Raw genomic sequence first — 17263 nt, 5'->3', positions numbered from 1 at the left:
CCACAGAGGAACTCTAGAGCTCTGTCAGATTGACCATCTGGTTCTTGGTCACCTCCCTGACCTAGTCCCAAAGTACAGCGAGATCCTTGATGAAAACCTGCTCCAGAGTGCTCAGGACCTCAGACTAGGGCCAAGGTTCACCTTCCAACAGGACAATGACCCTAAGAACACAGCCAAGACAACACAGGAGTGGCTTCGGGACAAGTATCTGAATGTCCTTGAGTGGCCCAGCCAGAGCCCGGACTTCAAACATCTCTGGAGAGACCTGAAAATAGCTGTGCAGCGACGCTTCCCATCCAACCTGACAGAGTTTGAGAGGATCTGCAGAGAAGAATGGGAGAAACTCCAAATACAGGTGTGCCAAGCTTGTAGCGTCATACCCAAGAAGACTCAAGGCTGTAATCTCTGCCAAAGGTGCTTCAACAAAGTACTGAGTAAAGGGTCTGAATACTTATGTAAATGTGATATTTCAGTTTTAGATTTTTTATAAAATGTGCAAAAATGTCTAAAAAACAGTTTTTGCTTTGTCATTATAGGGTATTGTGTGCAGATTGATGAGGATTATTATTGTTTAAATCCATTTATAATAAGGATGTAACGTAACACAATTTGGAAAAATTGAAGAGGTCTGAATACTTTCCGAATGCACTGTATTTACAAGACTGCTTACCAAACATTAAAAACGTAATTCATCCACAGCCGTTCTATGCTGTAGCCAGGGTCGTATTTATTAGTGCACACCATAGCAAAACGTTTTGCAACAGAAACCAAAACAAACGTTACTTATTGGGCAAGTTCAGGTATAGTCCCTTCCTGTTTCAGTCAGTTTTCTTTTGTTTGATGCCTAGTGAATACAACCCAGAATTAGAGAAGAACCTCGCCTGTGATGTGTTGCAGACAGGAGTCTGTTAGCTTGCTACATGAGGCCAGGTTCAGGTGCTGCAGTTTCAGTAGGCTGCACAGCACAGAGAGGCCTGCGTCTGGACAACGGGAAAACAAAGAGATAGCAACCATCACTATCATAGCCACAAGCTGCAAAGATAACCGGTCACATGCTTAAAGTGATAGCTTACCAATGCATCTATATTCCTTTATTTTTGTAACTTTCTTACTTAACTTGACATTCAAATGGCGCTAATAATAGTGTTGAAATAGGGCTCTGGTCAAAAGTAGTGCACTTTATATGGAATAGGTTGCCATTTGGGACGCATACTCAGTGAGCACAAAAGCTGTCAAGGTAAAGGTATACCTGTGATGAGAGGAGAGTTGACCAGGCTCAGGTGCTTCAGTGCAGTGAAGGCCCGTAGCTGCCGGAGCAGCTCGTTGGTGGAGTACGGGTAGCAGTTGAGGACAAACTTCTGCATCGGGCAGCCGAAAAAGAGTTCCAGGGTGCGCGGGCGAAGGAGCCTCTCGCGGGACATGTGACTGAGCAGGAGCTCGGCCAGTTCAGGGGTCAGACACGACAGACTGCTGCTGTACTGCATGCTGGGAGCTGAGAGAGGAGGAACGAAGGAGAGAAAGAAATACGTTTTCTATGCAGCTTTCCAGACATGAATTTCTGTGATCTTGAATTTTTTACACAATTGCAATAAACCACAACCAATATCATTGTATGTACAATTCTGACCATTTCTGAGATGAGATGGTTGGAAAAACAGTCGTTTGGCTAGGTCGTTGTTTTGGCAAGAAGTGAGGCCTTTCAACATTTATTTGTGTGCAAATAACAGTGTTGGACTTTAAAGTTGTTCTCTGACCTGTCATGAGGTTGACTGTGGCCCGGGTGGCCATGACACAGAGGGAGGGGACACTGGGCGTCCTGAAGGGTTTCTTGGGGGGGGATGGGTGACCTTGAGTGGCCTGGGGGTCGTCCTGGGCAGCTCTCTGGAGGCGCTCTACTGCAGCCTGGCCCGCTGCCCCCGGCACCACACAACCTGCAGCCTCCTCTGGCTCCACTGCTGGATCCTCTGCCACCCCCTCCCTGGGTGAGACACAACCACGTTTGCATCTAGTCAAATGATTAAAGATAAGAAAAGCTTCCCGATTCTCCACCCTTGTGCACACTTCCCGTCATGGATTTAACAATGGTGGAAACTTACTCCAAGCCAATGCTTACACCAATCCAACGCTTTAAATCCATGACGGGGAGTGTGCAAGTTCACACTCTGGCTATAATGTGGAGAACTCTGCTGCATTCAAAATTCATGTATTTACAGAGCAGGTTTTGGTCCTGAGCCCCTTCTCAGGCTACATGCCATCAAGGCTACATGCCAAGTCTGAAGTTTGCATGCCAACACATCAAGTCACCGCTTATGTTTGACCTTTAGGACACTGGCACACTTCTACACATTCAACAAGTTTATTATAAGGCGTTGCAGTGCTGATCAGAACTAAACATTGAAAAACAATCCACTTTCTACGGAGTTACCTATTACATATCAATTCAACTTGAATAATCCTACAAATATTTTTTCAGATATAAGTTCTGCTTAGGGTTATAAACTCAGCAAAAAAAATAAACAATCTCCCACTGTCAACTGTGTTTATTTTCAGCAAACTTAACATGTGTAAATATTTGTATGAATGTAAGATTCAACAACTGAGACAAACTGAACAAGTTCCACAGACATTTGACTAACAGGAATTGAATAATGTGTCCCTGAACAAAGGGGTGGGGTCAAAATCAAAAGTTACAGTCATCTCCTCATGGACTGCACCAGATTTGCCAGTTCTGGGGGGAAATGGCCCTAGCCCTCACCCTCCAATCCAACAGGTCCCAGACGTGCTCAATGGGATTGAGATCCTGGCTCTTCGCTGGCCATGGCAGAACACTGACATTCCTGTCGTGCAGGAAATCATGCACAGAACGAGCAGCATGGCTAGTGGCATTGTCATGCTGGAGGGTCATGTCAGGATGAGTCTGCAGGAAGGGTACCACATGAGGGAGGAGGATGTCTTCTCTGTAACGCACAGCGTTGAGATTGCCTGCAATGACAACAAGCTCAGTCCGATGATGCTGTGACACACGCCCCAGACCATGACGGACCCTCCACCTCCAAATCGATCCCGCTCCAGAGTACAGGCCTCGGTGTAACGCTCATTCCTTCGACGATAAAAGCCAATTCGACCATCACCCTGGTGAGACAAAACCGCGACTCGTCAGTGAAGAGCACTTTTTGCCAGTCCTGTCTGGTCCAGCGACGGTGGTTTTGTGCCCATAGTCGACGTGTTGCCGTGATGTCTAGTGAGGACCTGCCTTAAACAGGCCTACAAGCCCTCAGTCCAGCCTCTCTCCAGCCTCTCTCAGCCTATTGCAGACAGTCTGAGCACTGATGGAGGGATTGTGTGTTCCTGGTGCAACTTGGGCAGTTGTTGTTCCCATCCTGTACCTGTCCCGCAGGTGTGATGTTCAGATGTACCGATTCTGTGCAGGTGTTGTTACACGTGGTCTGCCACTGCGAGGATGGTCAGCTGTCCGTCCTGTCTCCCTGTAGCGCTGTCTTAGGCGTCTCACAGTACGGACATTGCAATTTATTGCCCTGGCCACATCTGCAGTCCTCATGCCTCCTTGCAGCATGCCTAAGGCACGTTCACGAAGATGAGCAGGGACCCTGGGTATCTTTCTTTTGGTGTTTTTCCAGAGTCAGTAGAAAGGCCTCTTTAGTGTCCTAATTTTTCATAACTGTGACCGTAATTGCCTACCGTCTGTAAGCTGTTAATGTCTTAWGACCGTTCCACAGGTGCATGTTCATTAATTGTTTATGGTTCATTGAACAAGCATGGGAAACAGTGTTTAAACCCTTTACAATGAAGACCTGTGAAGTTATTTTGATTTTTACGAATTATCTTTGAAAGACAGGATCCTGAAAAAGGGACGTTTCTTTTTTTCGCTGAGTTTAGATCCTGAACAGTATCAAATGAAATTGAAATCACGTTACAAAAAAAGACATTGCTTTAAAGTGGAGGTCAAGGTCATGATATAGGCTAGGTTTAGGCTGGGCACTCACCTAAGTCTGTTGCCCTGGTCTGGCCAGTGGTGTCTGGGCTCCAGCACTCCACGCAGCCGGTTCTCTGGGAAGAAGGGTAATCGGGGCATATCTGCTGGGGTTAACAATAGGTTAGGCCTTTTGGATACTCAATTTAAATCTGTATTAATTCTAGAAGCCATACATCTTGAATTACACTACATGACCAAAAGTATGTGGACTCGTTGAACATCTCATTCCAAAATCATGGGCATTAATACGGAGTTGGTCCCCCGTTCCCTGCTATAACAGCCTACACTCTTCTGTGAAGGCTTTCCCTAAGATGTTAGAACATTGCTGCGGGGACTTGCTTCCATTCAGCCACAAGAGCCGTAGTCAGGTCAGGCCCTCTATTTGTGCAATTATGCCTGGCTCGCAGTCGGCGTTCCAATTTATCCCAAAGGTTTTTGATGGGGTTGAGGTCAGCTTTACACCACTCCAGCCAACGCTTGGCATTGCGCATGGTGACCTTAGGCTTGTGTGCGGCTGCTCGGCCATGGAAACCCATTTCATGAAGCTCCCGACAAACAGTTATTGTGCTGACCTTGCTTCCAGAGGCAGTTTGGAACTCAGTAGTGAACGTTGCAACTGAGGACAGACGATTGTTACGCACTACGTGCTTCAGCACTCGGCAGTGACGTTCTGTGAGCTCGTGTGGCCTACCACCTCGCGGCTCAGCCATTGTTGCTCCTAGAGGTTTCCACTTCACAATAACAGCACATGCCATGTTGAAAGTCACTGACTTGCCAATGTTCGTCTATGGCGATTGCAAGGCTGTGTGCTCGATTTTATACACCTGTCAGCAACGGGTGTGGCTGATATAGCCAAATCCACTAATTTGAAGGGACGTCCACATACTTTTGTATATATAGTGTATTTCAGACAAATATCCAAGCTATTTAACAATCTGAATGCCTGTCTCTGAGACATATCACAATGCCCCTCATAAACAAAATCTCTCTCTAATCACAATGTTCCTCTTCTTCAGCTTTAGCTTCCTCTTTGGCTGTAAAAAGAATCCCCGGCAATGAGCTTCACACGAAGTGTAACACTTGGATTACTGTCTGTACCTCAGAGGTTGACTACTCAGAAAGACAGACTTATTTTTGGCACGAGTGAGTGCAGTGCAAACTTGCATAAGTTGGAAAGTCGGGCGCATTCACCTGCTATTTCCCAATCAAAGCAGCTTTCTCATGGTGAGTGAGGCAATATCAAACATCATCACTGGGCCAGTTGGCTCACTATCCTGACCGCAGCCATGGCAGGTTAGTTCAACGGATTTCTACACACACACTGGTTCACTTCAACTACTTCTGCAGTAACCTGCTGTAAAAAATATATATATTCCCAGGGGACAGCAGGTTAAATCCTACTGCAAATGGGGCTACAGTGCTCATCAAGTTCAAAGCCATTTGTCTAACCACTGACACAGAGAGAGGGCTCATCTTTATTGGATTGTAAAGAACAAGGAGTTCAGAGGAAAAACCAGGGAGACACAGAGAGACGAAGGAAGGAAGGATAAAAGAAAATTCCAAACAGAGGTTTTAGTACCATTGAGGAAGAAGGGCGGCTCTCTACCCCCTTCTGGCATCTCTTCATCATCTGAGCTGGCAGCCTCCTCTGCATCACCAGGATTCAGCTTCTGGCCCCGTCCTGTCAGGGAAAAACTGCATGAACACTTTGGAGTGGGATGAAGTGGCACCTAGACGCTGATCTTGGGTCAGTTTCACATTGTTCCCACTTATGGTTAAGGTTAGGATTGGGGGAGAGGAAGCTGATCCTAGATCTGTACCTAGGAGAAACTGCGCCCGGAGTGAACAATTCACATTTAGCTGACACAGAGAATGCCTGAATGAAACTTAGTGCCTGTAATGGTGTTATGGTGTCTTCACAAAGTGACGCCTCAAACTAATGGGTCCATAATGCAATAGCCTTCGTGAGTAAGGCAATTATACAGCGTTACATGGTACCATGTAACCATTTACACTCCAAGAAAATGCATTTCTGAAGGTAAAACACCCAACAAGTCATCGACTATGATATTTGAAAATACATCAAATACATTGTGAATGAGGACTTCATACGCCAGACGTGAATCTTACCCCAGGAGTGAGAAGGTCCGGTCATTGGGGGCCCAACACCAGGGATGCCTGCGTAGCCCACTGCTTCTTCCCACAGCTGGTGAGGCAGAGGTGAGGGCCGAGCGGGATCCTCCATCCCTTCCTCCTCCAGCTCTGGTATCTGGGGCTGCGGAAGCGCAGGGGGTGGAACCACCACCTCCTCCTGGCCCAATAAGAGGCGGGCAGCTGGGCTGGCCGGATCCTGGGGTGTCTCTGGGGGCGTGGTCTGGATACAGAGGGCGGCGTTGGGCGTGAGGCCCAGGGAGCGCAGGGAGCAAGCCAGTTCCGCCTCCCCAAAGCGTTTCCGTGGGAACCCCTGGAGGAGGGAAAAGGAGGCCAGGGAGGGGTAGCGCCCGGAGATGTGCTCCATCACGCTGCGCAGAGGGGCGTCGGCAGGGAAGCGCTCCCGCATGGACTCCCCAGAGGGTAGCCGGATCTACAGGGAGGGACAGAGAGGGTGAAACCTCCATTATAACATACCACCTCAGTCTCCATCTAACTAAGCTACACAATTCATGCACGCCTCTTCAATCAACTAATAGGAGTGCTCTCAAGTCAACAATCAAGACAGAAGTCTACCTATGCTCAGGGCTCTAAATTAATACAACACATTTTGGTAACACTGGTGTTAAGGAGCACCAGAAAATAAGATGTTTTTAATTGATTGAGATATAGCCTATATATTGGGCCTATATGTATTCTAGATACTTCTGAAGCACATGTTGTACCATAAAAACGAATATGGAACCCTGTAAAACATTTGTTTATTATTAAAAGCTAAAATGTGTATACAAAAACCTGTCATTGGTGGAATATTAGGTTTCTACACTGTGTAACAGGTTATTTCTATAAATAATGGAGCCAATGTGTGACACAGGGATCAACATTTCCAAATGGATTTTCATGCAGTTCCACATGTGTACTTAGAGGAATAAAAGTGAAAATATGCAAATTGACCCATAACTCCAGCGCTTCATTTTAATTTTCAAGGACCTCAACGTTATACAATTGTAAATCATTGTATATATAGGGCCTAATATAGAACCACTAAATAGGCCATTACCACTAAAAATACCTTGCCAATGCGTTGATATTCAAATTATTATTACATTCTAAAATATGTGAGAATAATGTGGACATTGTCTGACTAAATAGACTGGTCTGACTAAATAGACTGGATACATGCATGGCAATTTTTCTGTAGCCTACAGTATGTGGTTGACGCAGGCACACATAATTAAGCTATGAAAAGTGGAAGGATTTGTATGGAAAGTCAAATTGAAACCAACATTCGATGTTGCCAGCAGCATACCACCCTGCATTCCACTGCTGGCTTGCCTCTGAAGCTAAGTTGATCCTGGTTGGTCCCTGGATGGGAGACCATACGCTTCTGGAAGTGGTGTTGGAAGGTCAGTAAGAAGCACTCTTACCTCTGGTAAAATAAATAAATAATAATATCCCAAAGCCCCAGGGCAGTGATTGGGGACATTGCCCTGTGCAGTGTGTCATCTTTCGGGTGGGACGTTTAACGGGTGTCCTGACTCTCTGTGGTCACTAAAGATTCCATGGCACTTATCGTAAGAGTAGGGGTGTTAACCCCGGGGTCCTGGCTAAATTCCCAATCTGGCCCTCATACCATCATGGCCACCTAATCATCCCCAGCTTCCAATTGGCTCATTCCTCTCCTCTCCCCATTAACTATTCCCCAGGTCGTTGCTGTAAATGAGAATGTGTTCTCAGTCAACTTGCCTGATAAAATAAGGGTAAAAGAGAAAAAACATGTTATCCTCATAATAAGCGCACATGGTTTTACCGCACCCTTCAATTGAAGAGGCAGGAATCAAACGAAAGTGGCCACATTTCTCACAAAAACTATTTAAAAATGAAATCAGGGAAAATCATAAAGGCAACAGGGGAACTTATAAATTGGCTACAATAATTACAAGGACTTTTCAAGCACCAAATTGAAGAAATGTCTGCTTTTTAAGGTAGTCCTACTCCAGTACTTGAATTTCTGAGCTCCAAATTCAAGTAGACTTTTTCAAGCTCCTTGTATTGTTTAAAATTGCAGGTGTAAGTAACATGGGGGGAAAAATGTATTTGTCATGTTATTTCATTACCAGATGACATTGAGAATAAGCCCACTAGGCTATTAATACTGATCAAAAGTATTAACGCAACAAGTAAAGTGTTGGTCCCATATTTTCATGAGCTGAAATAAAACGTCCCAGAAATTTTCCATAACAGTAGTGTAAAGTACTTATGTAAAAATACTTTAAAGTACTACACAAGTCATTTTTTAGGGTATCTGTACTTTACTATTTATATTTGACAACTTTTACTTCACTACATTCCAAAAGAAAATGATGTACTTTTTACTCCATACATTTTCCCTGACACCCAAAAGTACTCGTTACATTTTGACAGGAAAATGGCCCAATTCACACACTTATCAAGAGAACATCCCTGGTCATCCCTACTGCCTCTGATCTGGCGGACTCACTAAACACAAATGCTTCATTTGTATTTTATGTCTGAGTGTTGTAGTGTGCCCCTGGCTATCCGTCAATAAAAAATTAAATAAAAAAATTGGGCAGTCTGGTTTGCTTAAAATGAAATGGTTTATACTTTTACTTTTGATATTTAAGTGCATTTTAGCAATTCCATTTACTTTTAATACTTAAGTATATTTCAAACAAATACCTTTAGAGACTTTTACTCAAGTAGTATTTTACTGGGTGACTGTCACTTTTACTTGAGTCATTTTCTATTAAGGTATCTTTACTTTTATGACAATTGAGTATTTTTTCCACCACTGTTCCATACCACAAAAAGATTATTTCTCTAAAATTCTGTGCACAAATTTGTTCACATCTCTGTTAGTGAGCATTTCTCCTTTGCCAAGATAATCCATCCACTTTATAGGTGTGGCATATCAAGAAGCTGATTAAACAGCATGATCATTTAACAGGTGCACTTTGTGCTGGGGACAATAAAAGGCCACTCTAAAATGTGCAGTTTTGTCACACAACACATTCATATTTTTGTTCAGTATAATTTGTTGTCATTATATGCAGAATAATTAATAGGAATAGTATTGGGTGATACGCAAGAGTCTAGCCTACACAATTGCGCATAGTAGACTCGGTGTCCAATCTGAGGCACAAAAACATGAACACATTAGATTTAACAGAGAAAGCATCAAGGTAATGAGACCCTGCTGTAAATCAAGCAGACAAATGATGAACATCAATTTGCTAGGGATAATTAGATCCAGCATGGAACCAGGTACAACGGTCACTGGCGTAACGAATGAGACACCAAAATATTCTGGACATTCCTCACAAACACCTTTTTTCTAGCACTTGGGCTGTTGTTGCATCGCATGCGCTATCACAACAGCTGTTAGTCAATTGACTGTCATTTGGAAAATTCCTTCCTGGATCAGATGATGTGTGAAAACATCAAGGCTTAACTAGTCAGCTTGACACCAAATGCGTATCCAACAAGTATTATGCATAATTATTGAAGAACCACATTAAATGACATTATCGATTTAGGTTTTAAGTAGAAAGTTAAGGTAACTATTTTGGTTAGAAGCATTCGATTTTGCAATCACATTGTTTTGGATTTGTGTGCCCCCCGTAACAAATCRTGATACAAAAAACCTGTCCGACATACACTACCGGTCAAAAGTTTTAGAACGCCTACTCATTCAAGGGTTTTTCTTTATTTTTACTATTTTCTACATTGTAGAATAATAGTGAAGACATCAAAACTATGAAATAACACACATGGAATCATATAGTATCCAAAAAAGTGTTAAAACAAATCAAAATTATATTTAAGATTTATTAAATAGCCACCCTATGCCTTGATGACAGCTTCCAAAGTCATCCAACCATTATAATAAATGTAAAGCAATAGCGGTGTGGTCAACTGGATGATAATTTAATTTGGGAGTGCCTGCTTTGATACAAACATGGGGACTCCTCTTGATAAATCAATCAATATCAGATTTTTGTTTTCACGGAATCTCAATTTGGATATTTGGTTACAATTAGGCTGGAAAATATTAGCTAAATTAAGGTGAGTGCTTATGATCATTATTCTAGGTTGCTCATCTATTAGCAGGACTGATCAGAAAATGTTGCTAGCATGTTATGTAGCCTAACGTTAGTGGATTATTTTGCTTTTCACTCGCGTAATAGCCTTGGCTTCTCCAAACCAAAATCCTGTGACTTGTCTGGTAATGAATCAATGTGATTTTTTAAAAACGAAATCTCCATATTTTTGGTTGACCTCTGGCTGGGAAAATACGTGGAGGTGCAGCTCATCTATTCATTTGCTAATTTATAACATATCAGAAACATTTAGCATGTTATAATGTAAGCTTAAATCAATAAGTGCAATATTTTGCTATTGACTGACATTAGGCAATTGACTTTAGGCAATTCCAAAAGCCTGAGGAGATTGTGAAATATCAACACAACACTCAAATACTTTTGAAAACATAGACTTCCATTATTTTCTATGCATATCATGATGAAAATAGTCACTCGGGAACAACAGTACAGTGAAGCGCACTGGTCGTAGAGCAAAATATTTAGGAGCATACCCAACCAAAATGGTCGCACTTTAGAGCACTGCCTATGCTGCTAGGCATACAGTGGCTTCATAAAGTATTCATACCACTTGACTTATTCCACATTTTGTTATTAGTCTGAATAAAAAAATGAATTCAATTTCTCTTCTCACCATCTACACACAATACCCCATAATGACAAAGTGAAAACATGTTTTTAGATATATTTTTTCGCTCTCAAATTTATTGAGAATGAAATACAGAAATATTGAATTTACATAAGTATTCACAACCCTGAGTCAGTACTTTGTAGAAGCCCTTTGCCAGCAATTACAGCTGAACCTTCCTGGGTAAGTCGCTTTGCACACCTGGATTGTGAACATTTGCCCAATATTATTTTCAAAATTATTCAAGCTCTGTCAAATTGGTTGTTGATCATTGCTAGACAACCATTTTCGGGTCTTGCCATAGATTTGAGTAGATTTAAGTCAAAACTGTAACTTGACCACTCAGGAACATTCACTGTCTTCTTGATAAGCAACTCCAGTGTAGATTTGGCCATGTGTTTTAGGTTATTGTACAGATGAAAGGTGAATTAATCTCCCAGTGTTTGATGGAAAGCAGACTGAACCAGGTTTTCCTATAGGATTTTGCCTGTGCTTAGCTTCATTCCATTTTTATCCTGAAAAACTCCCCAGTCCTTAACAATTACAAGCATAGCCATAACATCATGCAGTCACGACTATGTTTGAAAATATGGAGAGTGGTAATACTCTAATGTTTTGTATTGTATTTGCCCCAAACATAACACTTTGCATTCAGGACAAAAAGTGAATTGCTTGGCCACATTTTTTATAGTATTACTTTAGTGCCTTATTTCAAACAGGATGCATGTTTTGGAATATTTTTATTCTGTGCAGGCTTCCTTTTCATTCTGTCAATTAGGTTAGTATTGTGAAGTAACTACAATGTTGTTGATCCATCATCAGTTCTATCACAGCCATGTAACTATGTAACTGTTTTAAAGTCACCATTGGCTTCATGGTGAAATCCCTGAGCAGTTTCCTTCCTCTCTGTCAACTGAGTTAGGAAGGATGCCTGTATCTTTGTAGTTACTGGGTAATTAACAACTTCACCATTCTCAACGAGATATTCAATGTCTGCTTTTTAAAAATTCATCTACCAATAGGTTCCCTTCTTTACGAGGCATTGGAAAACCTCTTTTTGGTTGAATCTGTGTTTGAAATCCAATGCTCGACTGAGGGACCTTACAATTATCTGTATGTTTGGGGTACAGAGATGAGGTAGATCTTCAAAAACATGTTAAACACTATTATTGTAGTCCATGTAACTTATTAAGCACATTTTTACTCCTAAACTTATTTAAGCTTGCCATAGGAAAGGGGTTGAATACTTATTGACTCAAAGACATTTCAGCTTTTCATTTTTAAATACATTTGTAGAAATTTCAACAACAAAAATAATCCACTTTGACATAATTTGCCAGTGACAAAAACGATCTCGGTTGAAATCAATTTTAAATTCAGGCTGTAACAACAAAAAGTCAAGGGGTGTGAATACTTTCTGAAGGCACTGAATGTAAACATTGCCAGAGGAGGGTTCAGTCTCACCATGAGGATGCAGTTGTTGTCTACACTAGTCTGGACCGTACCCCCCAGCCTCTGGCCTTGGCTGCTGCCAGGGGGGGACGTGGTCTCAGTGGAGGCGCTCGGCTGGGTCTTCTTCTCCTGTAAGCTCCTCCGGTCCTCAGCAATACGCTTCAGCACCAGCTCACGCTCCTGAGGTAACAACACACACGTCACAGGGATGCCATGTCTAAGTGTGACTTTTTTGCAAAAAGGGCTGAATATATAGTCTCAATAATTTGAATAAACCAATCTTCAATGTAAATTGTGTCACTAGGCAGTATGCACTGCAGTATGTTAGACTAGCATGTCGAATACCCTGTGGCTATGCTGGGTGTGTGTGTGTGTGCTCAGTGTGTTTCAGCTGATCAATCAGGCAGGTGCTGCTGACCTGTTTCTTCTGCCTCCTCTCGTTCCTGGCCTCGTTGGCCACACGCATCCTCTGCTGCTCCTGAAAGTCACTCTTGTCCTGCCTGATACGTGACTCCAGCGGTGGGGTGTCTGTGGATGGGCTGGTGGGTTGCGTGGGTCCCAGGACTAAAGAGGGGCCTTCAGACACACATTAGAAACAGAATGGTCACTGCTGAAATAAAGAGTCAAATAACTAGCTACTATGCTATGTCCAGAGTAGGTTGGTGTTTTGCCCAAAACTTCAGTTAAGTAATATATATTTAAGGCTACAATTTCAAGCGAGGAATGTGTCTGAGGCAGGGGAGACGACTGGGAAAGGGGATAGATACCTAGTCAGTTGCACAACTGAATGCATTCAACCGAAATGTGCCTTCCTCATTTAAACCTCTGAGGTGTGGGGGCTGCCTTAATCAACATCCACATAATCGGCACCCGGGGAGCAGTTGCTGTGGGGGTTAACTGCCGTACTCAGATTTTTCCACCTTGCCAGCTCGGGGATTCAAACAAGCAACCTTTCGCTTACTGTCCCAACTCTCTAACCACTAGCCTACCTGCCGCGACTGCCCTCTCTCATTGAAGTCACAAAGTTCAAGGTCGAACGCAGTACTGTAAGCTGTTTCCAGAAAGTAAGATCCCCATTACGGTGAATGGGAAAATGGCAATCTTCATGGTCAATATTTACATATTATTTACACAATCATAGTACCAATAATTGCTTCTATCACACCACATGCATGTCCTTGAACCGATTATTTTAAAATCGCACACAAAAGAAGAAGGAAAATTGAGTTACTACCACCAGCCTACACTACCCCGGTTGGCCTTCAACTTGAGATACTAAATGATTTGAAGGGGGCAGCACTAAGTTAGCCTGCAAAGTCACTTCCTAGAGTAGCTAAAACTACACATGCGATGTTTCCAACAACTCCTCCATGAGCAAGATGGCAATACGTCAAATGCACCACTGAGACTTCACATACTGAAATGTAATCAATGTCATCACTATGTTATAACAAATAAGTATTATTGGAAGATTATGAGGGAGGGAGATTAGCTTGGAAACAAAAAGCTTGGATAATTTACTGTAACTTATGCCCTGTCCTGTACACAGTTCCCCTGTATATTCAGCTGGAAACAAGGCAAAGCCACTCGCTGTTCCAAGTTTTACAAGACCGTTATCTGATTTGTACAAAAGGGATAAAAGACACCACAAGTGGTCAATTGTGCACAATAAGACATTGGACCATTACATTACAGTATGCAATCAACCATGGAAAACAAATGCCTGATGAAATATCATAATGGTGTGTCACACCTCTACTGTCATTGGGCGATGTCTGTGAGTGTGATGTGCTTGGGGGGCAAGAGCTCCCCGCATCTTTGGGAGGGTTAAATGCAGCGAACGCCGTTGAAACTGGCTGGGATGGATTTTTGACCAGCTTGTGCCTCAGATTTTCACCTTGTAAAAGCCTGACGTAAACACATAGAAAAAAAGATGGGGGGAAAAAAACATTAACCATTTGACATGTTCAGTTATTGACAACACCTGTCTTGACATCGGAAAACATAGTTCCTTGCCTGTCCATTTAAGGGTTATGGTTTGGGAGGACTCACCACTCAGCTGCATCAGGCACTGAGAAGTGTCCTGCCTGCACGGCAGACTGGATCTGCTCCTCACTGAAGCCCATCTCACACAGGGTATGGAACAACTCTCCGATAGTCTACAACACAAAGCCATGGGGGTGTGAGACAACAGGAAAACTCATAACAAAAGGCGGGCCTATACACAAACCGCACAATTGCCCGAACACAAAAGGGGCAAAGGGTGCCCCTGGTTTCTTTGAGCAGATCAATCAGATGATGCCCTACAAAGTCAATCAATCTCACTCAATAATGCCTGAATGAAGTGTGACTGATGAATGGAGTGATTGTTTGGCTCTGACGACAAAGTGCAAGTTTGACTAAAGACAGCAGCTGATTGAAGTGAGCTAGCCCTGAGACTAATCCTTATAGGGAAATGCTGTGTTGTCATAAAAGCTTGTTTTCTAGGTCTGATAAAGCTCAACAATTTAATATGTATGTTCAACTAGCTGGCTAGCTTAGTTGGTATCTAGCTAGCTGTATTGTACTTCGTGCCAATTAATAAACTATAGTCACAGATAGAACAATGAGACAGATATTTCCTCAGATGTATAAATGTGAAGCATCCGCTTGGCTTTTCCACTCATGAGAGGAAGCCCACTGGCCGGTGTTGTGCCGAAAATCTCCCCCCTGCCAGAATTCCCCCCCCCCCCCTCGCGTGAACGAGCACGCACTCAATTCTTCATTGCTGTGACTTTCTTGCTAGTTGAGATTTCTGCTCTTCACGCCATTGTCAGTTTAGCTTACATTTCACTGATCTTAGTAGCAGAAAGCATTTTTTATTAGTGTCCTTTGATTGCGGGGGAGGCACTAGTAATGTCTGCAGTTTTCAGTTTGTATTAGTCTATAAATAAATGTATTTGCCAAAATTCGTCATCGCTCCCATGTCTTATTCGACTAGTAGTTGTTCTGAAATGTGTATTGCTTGCCTAGATTTTACTCCCTCTGTTTAATATAACACACATAGATTAATTTTATTAATTTCAGTTGCCTATCCTGATGTGAAGTTTGTTCTATAGAAAGTATTTGACCTCAATTTTGTCAGGAAATTAGAAGGGGGGGGGGGGGGTTCAGCAAGGCCATTTTCTTGCCTGCCAAAGTTCTCCCCCCCCTTCCATCTTGAGACTGCAAGGCCTGGCACACTTCATAATCGTTTTGGTAGCTCATGTTGACCAGTAGGGTGTGCCACAGAAAGTATTTGACTCTAGACACAAAATTAAGGAAATTAGGGGGGGGGGGGGGGGCATTTTCTTGCCTGCCAAAATTCAACCCCCCTTCTAATTTCCTTAATTTTGTGGCTAGAGTCAAATACTTTCCGCGGCACACACTACTGGTCAACATGAGCTACCAAAATGATTCTGAAGTGTGCCAGGCCTTGCAGTCCTAAAATAGTAGGGGGTGGGAGAATTTCGGGCAGGCAAGAAAACGGCCCTCCTAATTTCTTTAATTTTGTCACTAGAGTCAAGTACTTTCTGTGGCACACATCAGAGTCAAATACTTTCTATAGAACAAACTTCCCGTCAGGATAGGCAACCGAAATTAATAATCAATGTATGTGTGTTATATTAAACAGAGGGAGTAAAATATAAGCAAGCAATAAACATTTCAGAACAACTACTAGTCGAATAAGACATGGGAGAGATCACACATTTTGGCAAAGAGATGTATTTAGCCAAATAGCCAAACCGAAAACTGCAGACATTACTTGTGCCTACCCGCGATCAAACCGCCATAAAAAATCAAATGAAAATTAGCCTAATCTTGATCATTGACTGCTGCCTTGAAGGACACAAATAAAAAATGCTTTCTGCTACTAAGATCAGTGAAATGTAGGCTAAACTGACAACGGATCAATACAGTTTTCGGTTCCTAAAACTACAATCTGATATGAACCGAGTGGACTACGTTTTGTAGACTTTACCCTTTGCAAAAGTTTTTTACAAATCGTGTTGTTTGTTTAGGAGTGCAATGGGAATGAGTTATTGCACACGCGCACTTCACAGAGGAGGTGTTCCCTGATGGAAATATGCAGACGTTGCTAGATCGCGCCAATAGGATATCGGTAGCTCGTACTTGGCTCTGCCCACTTTGACTAATTTATTCCTATTGGAAACGACAGTCTGTGGTCAATCTTTGTTTAGTTACAAAAAATCTTTGCTATAGTCTAGGACCTCTACTCTAGGTTAGAAACTTCGACGTGACATGATGATCACTCTGAACTCCACTTCAGGGAAATTATCAAAGTCCGGGTATTTTACTTGAGCTCATTCTAACCTAAACAGGGCCATTTGTATCTTAATGCAGATAACTACCGGTAGCTAGCTAGCTTACTGTCATCCTAGCAAGCGAACTACTGCTACGGGAATTTACAATGGAGGATGTGCTAGGTACAATAGCTAACATAGCTAGCTAACGTTATCCAATTAGCTAGCTAACTGTTAGTTACTACTGTACCAACTTATTTAAGTAATAACTGTTATTCTTTAGAAGTGAAAGTATTAAGCCAGTTGGCTATTTGCAACTTACCGGAGTGGAATCCATACTTTCAGTTTCAGTGGTTCTTTGCACTAGCTAGCTATGTGCCCTGTTGTTGGCTTGCATGTCAAGGAAAGATTAGTAGCCAGAGCCAATGGCTACATTACAGAACGCGATTTGAACCTATCAAAACTGCTGACAGACAGTGGGAAACGCCCCGAAAACCACCGTTATTCCAAAATAAGAAAATGTTTATACAGACTACACACACGTTTGAACACTTCGTCGTTTTGTTTCAATATCATTAAAACTGTCTGTAGCAATGTGTACTCAGACAAGACAGTCAGCAAATGATAATCCACA

General features: G+C 42.6%; 1 protein-coding gene across 7 annotated transcripts in view; it reads right to left on the bottom strand.

The window, feature by feature from the left end:
- LOC111953552 (uncharacterized) overlaps positions 1–17263 on the bottom strand; it is a 23637-nt gene extending 6374 nt beyond the window's left edge. The window contains exons 1-11 of one of the 7 annotated variants that reach the window (XR_011474243.1): positions 16952–17263; positions 14399–14505; positions 14100–14254; positions 12765–12922; positions 12359–12526; positions 6125–6578; positions 5574–5675; positions 4005–4098; positions 1755–2005; positions 1250–1492; positions 882–980 (exon numbers count right to left, since the gene is read on the bottom strand). Coding sequence is in view for 6 of the 7 variants with exons in the window: in XM_023972916.2 (XP_023828684.1) it covers positions 882–980; positions 1250–1492; positions 1755–2005; positions 4005–4098; positions 5574–5675; positions 6125–6578; positions 12359–12526; positions 12765–12922; positions 14100–14254; positions 14399–14505; positions 16952–16966 (1846 nt within the window). In the remaining variant the exon portion in view is untranslated. The remainder of the gene's footprint in view (positions 1–881; positions 981–1249; positions 1493–1754; positions 2006–4004; positions 4099–5573; positions 5676–6124; positions 6579–12358; positions 12527–12764; positions 12923–14099; positions 14255–14398; positions 14506–16951) is intronic. The other 6 variants (XM_023972916.2, XM_023972918.3, XM_023972917.3 and 3 more) reach the window with 6 other exon arrangements.

This window comes from Salvelinus sp. IW2-2015, linkage group LG27 (genome assembly GCF_002910315.2).
Source record: "Salvelinus sp. IW2-2015 linkage group LG27, ASM291031v2, whole genome shotgun sequence".
In the NCBI taxonomy this organism is placed as follows: Eukaryota; Metazoa; Chordata; class Actinopteri; order Salmoniformes; family Salmonidae; genus Salvelinus; species Salvelinus sp. IW2-2015.
Note: the sequence above shows the minus strand (reverse complement) of the source record. Positions and strands in the feature narration are given on the sequence as shown.